General features: G+C 41.2%; 1 protein-coding gene across 1 annotated transcript in view; it reads left to right on the forward strand.

The window, feature by feature from the left end:
* Window positions 1-8,282, forward strand: part of HMG20A (high mobility group 20A) — an 18,360-nt gene extending 10,078 nt beyond the window's left edge. The window contains exons 6-9 of the mRNA XM_005419700.2: window positions 626-701; window positions 1,543-1,758; window positions 3,079-3,222; window positions 5,510-8,282. Of these exons, the coding sequence (XP_005419757.1) occupies window positions 626-701; window positions 1,543-1,758; window positions 3,079-3,215 (429 nt within the window). The 3' untranslated portion in view covers window positions 3,216-3,222; window positions 5,510-8,282. The remainder of the gene's footprint in view (window positions 1-625; window positions 702-1,542; window positions 1,759-3,078; window positions 3,223-5,509) is intronic.
* Window positions 8,283-9,005: the final 723 nt, after the last annotated feature.

Below are 9,005 nucleotides of genomic sequence, written 5' to 3' on the forward strand. Positions count from 1 at the left end.
GTGTTAAGTTACAGGTTGATCATAGTTGCTGCAATTTATCAAACCAGATTTATGTTACCTTTGTTCATAATGATTCAGGTGCTACAATAAGCATTAATTCCTGTTGATTTAGAAGTGGTGACTGAAGTATGTTATAGCAGGGGTTTTTGCCTTGAGTTAAATGACATTATTTACAGTTTTTTGACTAAGTTATAGAGCATTTCCTGATTTAAAAGTGTTTATTGTTTTTTCGCTTTGGTGTTGAAAGGCCAAGAGCCTTGAAACCTATTGTGCATTTTGCTCACTCTGTCTCCTGTTTGTTGATATTCCTGTAAAGACTATTTCAGAATGTGTCATTTGGTTGATGGTGGAAAATATGAATGCATTCAGATAGTCTTTTTTAAAAAGTATTAATAATTCTAATAATATATTAATAATTCTAATAATAATGGTTTGATTAAACCTATATCTTAAAAATCTAAGACACTTCCTTTGGCCTTCTAGGAGCTGGAAGTGTCTTTAATCCATACAGCTTTTAGCTGCCTCAGGTTTTGGTCTCCTTGGCCTTTTGTTCTCATGCTCAAAACAGTTAAATGAATTCCTGAAAACAAACTGTTTAGCTACATTATTACTTGTTCTGTTGTAGAAAGAAGCAGATACCAAGGAGAGATCTGTCTTTGATATCCCAATCTTCACAGAAGAGTTCCTGAATCATAGTAAAGGTAATTTTAACTTTTCCAGGATACTTTCCTCCTTGCTTTTCCAAAATTCTTGGCAAATGCTGTCCAGCTGAAGAATCCTTGCACCCCTCCCATCTCAGCTCACATAATGACTTCGGTATAGTTTCTGCTATTACCTTACCTCTGTATATACACAATGGCTGAAAAGCAGCTTTTCCTGGCATTGTCTTCCCAAATTAACCTTTTTTGAGAATGTTTCTGATGTTTATTCCAGCCAGTTCAAGGTTTGTCTACTGTTCTATAGAACTAAGAAATATCTAAAATGTGTCCTGATAGTGATTCAGGCTGGTTAGCAGTATTTTATTTCCCCCCATATGTGGAAGATTACACTGATATATTTTCTGTTACTCTGTTTAGTTTTCATATCTGTGTGTCTCAAGAGTTGAGTATTTTTTGCCAGATTTCTTGAAGATTTTCTTGACTGAACAGAATTTAGATTCAGATACTTTCTATGGGCAACAGAAGATTATTTTTGTAACTGGTATCTTGATTGCAGGATTCTTAGCACAGCTGCTAAACTTTGTCATGCTGATTGCATTTGAAATCAGTCTTGCAGTCTTCCTCCCTGATCAATTCCCCCATTCATTTCCATTCTGATGCTTTGAATGTTTTCTTAGTTGTCTCTCTCTAGGAATGATTCCTGTAAAGTGCCACTGTAGGTGCTGTTGTCACTCCATGATGTGATGCTCTTTATCTATAAACCACAGCGGCACCATTTGTAGTTATCAGCTGAGCACTCCAGAACATTCTGTCTCATTGCCTGCTGGTCCTAGAGATGTTTGTAGCAGTTTTTTGACTCTCTGGGATGGGTTGATGTTGGCAGCCCGTGAGGCGGAGCTGCGGCAGCTGCGCAAATCCAACATGGAGTTTGAGGAGAGGAACGCGGCGCTGCAGAAGCACGTGGAGAGCATGCGCACGGCCGTGGAGAAGCTGGAGGTGGACGTGATCCAGGAGCGGAGCCGCAACACGGTGCTGCAGCAGCACCTGGAGAGCCTGAGGCAGGCCCTCACCAGCAGCTTCGCTGCAGTCCCGCTGCCAGGTAGGTCTGGGACATGGAACTGCTCGTTTTTATGTCGTGTTCTGGGCTGAGAACATGTGGGCTGCTGTCACAGACATATTTTATGAAAAATCCTTTTGTCAGGATTTTTTCTCGTGAGAAGCTGAGAACATATTACACAAACAAAGGCTTAACCCCCTGAACATCTATTGACCAAATCTCCTCCCCCCTGCTAGTCCTTTCATGCTGACTCCTCCCCCTCATAATCATAGCTAGCCAAAACCACCTAGAACAAGAACCCATCGCCCGCAAACGAATCTTTGCCACAACAGTAATCCTAGCTCAACTGTTCATCCTTCTAGCCTTCTCGGCCTCAGAATTATTGCTCTTCTGCATCGCATTTGAAGCCACCCTAATCCCCACCCTCATCCTCATCACACCATGAGGGAACCAGCCAGAACAAAATGTAAACACTAATTATCTGCTGCTGTGGAATGCAACAGGTGTATCTTTGATTAGTCTCATGTGGTTGTTTTTAATTAATGGCCAATCACAGTCCGGCTGTCTCGGACTCTCTGGTCAGTCACAAGATTTTATTATCATTGCATTCCTTTCTATTTCTTGCTAGCCTTCTGATGAATCCTTTCTTCTATTCTTTTAGTAGAGTTTCAATATATAATTTTCTTTTAATATAATATATATAATAAAATAAAAAATCAGCCTTCTGAAACATGGAGTCAAGATTCTCGTCTCTTCCCTTGTCCTGAGACCCCTGTGAACACCACCACAGGCTGCTTTTGTACTTCTGTACTCTTGGCCATTTCTAAGCTTTTGTTGCATGGGATAATGAAATACTAAAACGCATGCGGGGGGAAGTATAGAGTCAGTGCTTTATTTCAACATGACATTTATTTTCTTATTGCTCCTACTCTTCCTAATAAAGTGAGACACATATCCAGTCCTGGCTCTCCTTCACTTGTTTTATGAAAATGTTACTGAATAGAATAGACAGGACGTGCAAGTTCCTTGATTAAAATAAAGGCTGTGTCTGTATTGTCAGCTGCCAGGGAACCCACTTAGATTCTCTGAATGCCCAGCTGAAAGAGTTTGTTATAATCAACTATGAGACCCAAATAAAAGAGAGCCATGCTTCATTAGTCCTGATATCCTTGGAACTACTCACTTTGTGGAGTTAGGAGGACATTGTTTAGCAGAATCTGTCACAAGAGGTGGTGCATAGCAAAATCACCTCCTATAGCAGTTTGTGTGTTGGCACAAATTACCCTTAGCATAGTGTTAACTTTTTTGAATTGCTGTGGTCACCAATGCACCTTGTGGCTCATTGCACTGTGTTGACCGTAGGCAGCGGGGAAACCCCCACGATGGAAACGATCGATTCCTACATGAACAGACTGCACAGCATCATCCTGGCCAACCCACAGGAGAACGAGAACCTCATCGCCACCGTGCGGGACGTGGTCAACAGGCTGGAGCGTTAGTCACAGGGTGAGTGCTCTCTCCCAGGCTGCTCCTGGTGCCTGCTCCCTGCCTTTGGCACCTGTTCTGCTGCTGATGCCTCTGCTGATCACCATATTGTACAATCAAAAAGGTTTCTTCCTCAAAGCTGCAGGAGCAGGTTGTCTTAATGAAAGTCAAATTGGGTTGATAGGATTCCATGGCATTAAAGGGCTCTGAAATTCCCTTTAACTCCAAGATCTTTATGTATTTGTATAAGGTGAGTAAGAGTTCTGACAGAATGGTAACAGGGTGACTAATTTAGAAGAAGGTTCCTTTCTTGAGTGAAGTAAATCTGAAGATTTTAGTAGTAATTGTAGAAACTGATGGCCATGAGGAAATTCTGTTTGTCTCAAGAGGTTACAGGTGAACTCAATTCTGTTATAAATTGAAAATGCTTTACCTCCACTCAGTGGCACCTGTAGTCAAGCTGTTGGAATGAGGAGGGCTTAGATGCAAATGGAACACTGAGGTATGGTTTAAGCTGTACATAGCATTTGCTGAGACTAATGTTTATGTGGCATGTGCGTAGATTATTATTGAGCTCATGATTCTGTATTTTTGCTGCTGTTTAACAGCTTGGAAAATTGTGATAGAGAACAGAGTAGAAAAACAAATTAACAAAGAAGTAAATACCAGTCTTTCTGCATTACTGTGCTGCTTTGCATTTCCCACACCTCTCACTCCCCCACTTCCCCATGATGCACAGCACTAGGCAGCCATGAGGAGTTTGCCTATTTCTATTTTAACAAAGCGCATACCTTCATTCTTCAGGCATTTATTATGTAGAGATCTACTGTACATGTCTTGAATAGTGTTTAGAAATGCAAATAAAGCTGCCTTGTGCCATCTGCAAATATGAAGACAGGGCTTTTCATCCTTTCTGGTTCTGACCTTTTGTGGTGCTGTGTAGAACAGTTAATTACACATTTCCCATTATAGAGTGGCTTTAGCTGGGAGATCATTGTCCTTCAGGAGGGTAGCCAGATGGAACGGACTGTAGTTCTAAGAGATGACTGAGCTCCCAGCAGAATAAAGAAGTGCCTTTACTGCTGCTATTTGTGAAGGGAACAGCTTGTGGATCCAGGTCTGGGATTTTTCAGCAGCTCATCAACCTCCTCCTTTTTGTATACTGTTTTCAGTTAGTTCTCAGGCTCAGAGAGAGAATGGGGAGGGGAGGTTTTACAGAATGGCTAACAGGGAGAGCAGTTTCTCATCCATCAGTTATTAGAAGGGTATGCCAGGCCCAGAAATGGATATTTGTCCTTTAAGCACCTTGCTAGAAAAATCATATCACAAAGCTACTAAAATCTAGACTTTCATTCTCTTGCCAGGTGGCTTTATCTTTCCTAAAGGATGGACAATTCCTGTGTTCCTGAATATGTGGATACAATTTTCCTGGACAGGCTAGATTTAGCTGTAATTGAATTAGAAAAAGTAATTCTTGCTTTAAAATTCTTCCTTCTAACCTCTACTTGAAAAATAGTACTTCTTTCCTTTCTTTTCCTACCAATGCCTTCCCTTTTTCAGCAGCAAAACAGTGTGAGGCAGTCAAAAATGGGATTAATAATCACATAGTTTCACTGGATAATGACATGCATGTAATGGAATATAATGATCAAATAATTAATGGGACTGTTAATTACACTGACTTTCACTTAGCATTGATTATATTTTGTGTCTAAATTTTGGAAGGAAGAAGGTTGGGTTTTGTTGGATGCAAACCTAGAAAATGGTAGAGATTCCCTGGAAAACAATGAAGCTTTGGATAAAAGGTTCACCTGGCACATGATAAACTGTATCAACAAACTGTCATCACCAGTGTTCCTTTGTTAATGTGCATATGTGTATATTAATGCTGAATGTAATCTCTGTCAGCCAAGTGGTCTGTTTGAGGTTGGGACACATCACAAATCAATACCACAGAAAACTGTGCCATAATGCTCCTGAAAACAACTCTTTCACAGATCTGAGGTGGGTTTCAGTGGCTTTGTACATTGTATTTAGGGATATTTGATTATACTGGTCAATATTTTGGTTTTTCTGTACTGCATGGTAAAAACTTTTTTGTGCAAACAGTATATGGGGAGAAGAGGAGGGGTTTTGTTATTTAGCACTGGATGGAAACAGCAACTCAGTTTGGTTGTGTCTCTAGAGGCTGCTTTACTATCCTGAGTGTTGTGTTTTCAGATCAAACACCCAAAAACCCTGTCACGGTGCCTGTTTGGTCCTGGCAGATCGTAGCCTTCTAACCCTTATTTTTCTGTTTCGTCTGCAGGTCTCGTGACCCGGGGAAGCTTTACAAAATTTTTTGGCCAGTGTGGAATAAGAAGCCATGGGGGAAAGCCTGGGGTGGGAGGCAGGATGGCAGGGTTGTGCTGGGCCCTGCCTGTGTTGATTTGTCAGGGAGACAAACAGATCAATGCATTAAGAGATGTTAAGAAGCCACGGACATCGCCCACTAAGCATTTGGAACTGTCCTCTGTGTGACCATTTAAGAGCATGCAACTTCTGTGCAATCTACATTTTTTTTAATGGATTTTGCTGGGTGTGAGGGTGCCTGCATTCTGTGGACTGGCTGGCTGTGGAGATGAAATCTCAGCTTGTGAAATGGAGTCAGCGTATATGTTGTAGTAATAACTTTGATGTGTTATATTGCCTAATGTCTTCTAGTGTCTTTTATTTTGTTTTCATGTTTATCCTGTTAGGAGGGGTTACCTTCCTTCACTTCAGTTCTCTTCTTTTGATCTTGTTCCCTAATTCTTGCAGTACTGGATAGCAGTGCTTGTGTTCTCTGCTCTAACTGGGAGTTTTTCTTGGTGCACTGTCTTGTCCTCCTGCTGTATTTATAGGAACTTTTCTTAAGCAAAATCCTGGGGTTCTTTTGTGTTAGCCTGCAATTCCTACAATGTGAGTTTGCCCCTGCTAGAGACTGGCTGTGGTTGATGCTTTGTGACTTGAGTCTACTATGAGACAGACTATGAGACAGACTTCTCTCCCCTCTCTTCAAGCACCTCTCTTGCACATTGCATCCTGCTCTTCTGTGAAGGTCTCCTGTCATCTCTTGAAAACGTTTGCTGGAGCATTTTACTATCACAAAGATCAGTGGAAATCAAGATAGAAAGTGAAACATTAGTTCTTCCCAGCAGGGAAGATGGGATTCTTCAGTTTAGACTAAACCCACAAAGCTTGCCCTTCATCTGATACATTGTTCAGTCTAATTTAATGTTATTGCTTTGTTTTTGAGAGAATGATCTCATGGGGAAAGCAGTTTTCTATAAAAAGAGAAATGGGCACAGGGATTGCATTTTTTTCCCTCCCTGCCCTCCTGAAATTGCTGTGCTGGGAATCAATGTGTCTGGAAGCAGCACATATATTTTTGCATGAATTATTAGAGCAGAGAAGGTTATTAGCAACTAGGTCCACATAGCCCACAGAACTCAGCATTGCAGCTTGTTTCTGCTCTCACCTTTTGTACAGTCCAGTACTGCCCATGGCATTCAGAATTTTATGTTCCAGCTGACCTAAATGGCCTTTCACTTGCATTGAGTAGAGCTCTGCATGTTTGAGTCTGATCTTGCAGAGCTACACCACACCTCCTGGCAGAGCTGGGGCACCCACTGCCTGCACTGGCTTATGCAAAACTTTCCCTGCCCTTTGGTTCCTGTCCAATTGTTGGTTCTGACTTTGGCTCAGCACTTGTTGGGCATCTCTAGGCTTTATGGGGGTGGTTGAAATGCTCTTGCTCCCACATGACAATCTCTTTGCTCCTGCTCATGACATGTGTTAAGATTCCCTGTTGTGATGTGGAGGTTGTTTGTGTTGCTGTCAGCATCACATTCGTGTACCTGGACACGAATATTTTGAAGATTAAAAACCAGTTTCTTCTTTTCCTGCACTGTACACATGGACGTCATGCTGGCCTGGAGCCATCTTCAGGTCAGCACCTTTATGCCAGGTCTCAGCTTACTCCTGGGGTTATTGCTGTAGCCAAGAAGCAAGGATTTCCATGTAAATCAAGTCTTCCTTCAGGGAGGAAACTCCTTTCTCTTGTTATCTGTTTTGCTTTCAAGACTTCACAAAAAGGAACCTCAGTTTGCTGCATTGACTTCCACTCTCCTTAGCATGGATGAGAATAGCTGATGCTGCCATGAACTTTTTTAGTGTGTTCTGTAAAGAATGTTGTAAATCCTAGAGGTTGTTAATGCCTCCAGTAGAAGCACCTACACCTTCATCTCATGTATGTGTCTTGGTTTTTTAGAACTGGTGATGTTTGACTCTCTGTTGAAGTGGCCAAAATGCGCTGCATAGCCAAAAACTGATTTACAAAATCCTGAAGTTCTGTCTGTGGCATCCTAGCTAATACCTGGAGTTGTATCCTATAAAGACTCCAGAAATTCCATGTAATGTAGGATGCAGTTCCAGGCTGTAACACATCCAATCCATCAGTAGGGTCAGATGGCTTCAGGCTGCCTGCTTACAGAAATCTGCTCATGGATACTGCTCATCCATCTCAGCTGAGAAGCATGCAAGTGTTGTGGGATAGGAAATTTAAGGTGATATTATTAGCTGGGGGCTGACAAATCTCTTGCCTTTTCCCACAAGGAAGGAGGTGGGGTGGATTATCCATCTTGAAGCAGCTGGGAGAAGACTGAGTTCTTGCTCACTGATGATGTGACAGATGATGTTTTGTCTCATTAAGAAGCTTCTTATTTATGTTTATTAACCCCATAAAAATGGATTTTGTCTTTCCAGTGTTTTCAGAGTGTCACTTCAGTTTACAGTTTTCAGTGTTGACGGATTAAAAAAAAATGAAGTGGGTGTCAAGGAGAAGAGAGGAATAAAATGCTTTTGTCACTTGCAGAAATGTTAAGAGAAATATATGAAAGCAGAATCCATTTGCTGGATTAACGTGTTTGGAACTGTTTAAATGCCAAGTTTTCTGTACAATGTTTTTGTAATTAAACTTTGGAGCCCCTTGGTTTCTAAGAAGTTGATGTGCTTGTTTGACACTGCTTCATTAAAATTGTTCAACGCTGAATCCAATCTGATTCAATTTTAACTGCATTTTCATGAAAAAACAGTTACTACATTGATCTCTCATCAGAGATTGTGGCAATTCCACGTTAACCTTTGAACAGAAATGTGCCTCTTCCACCTCTCCATCCTAAGTGCCTTCCTGTGGAAAAGCTGAAGGAATTTAGGTAATTACTTACAGTGGTGAAAGCATCAGAGTTTTTGGTTATAGCTAATGGTTGCCAGGGTCTTTCCCCAACTTGACTAACTTTAAAAATGTCATATCTCTCACTCAGCCCTTTTTTTACATCCTTGTCTTCCTTTATCCTCCCTAATTTCCCACCATCATAGTGATTTTAAGAACCTTCTGTATCATAACTATTGATAACTATTCATAACTCCCCACTTGATTTTCTTTTACCCTACTAGATTTTTATCCTCTCTTTACCCACCTGCTGGCTGAGAATGAAGTGAACTGTAGCTTCGTGACATTTGTACTTGGTGTAGGTACTCTGTGGAGGAGTTTGGATGACTTCTACCTCTGCTGATGCTCTTTCTGAGGTCACAGTGCTGTGAGCAGCCATGTCTTTATGCTACTTTTGTGGTCACATCTCATTATTTTGGTTGACAGATTAATGCCTGGTCTGTCTATACCAACAGGCTTGGTACTGTCCTCTTCCTGGGACAGACTATCTTGAGATTTAGAATGCTTTTGAGATTTTTTAAACCACTAATTGTGTAATGGTAAAGATGGAAAA

This window comes from Geospiza fortis, unplaced genomic scaffold, assembly GCF_000277835.1.
Source record: "Geospiza fortis unplaced genomic scaffold, GeoFor_1.0 scaffold171, whole genome shotgun sequence".
Lineage (NCBI taxonomy): Eukaryota > Metazoa > Chordata > Aves > Passeriformes > Thraupidae > Geospiza > Geospiza fortis.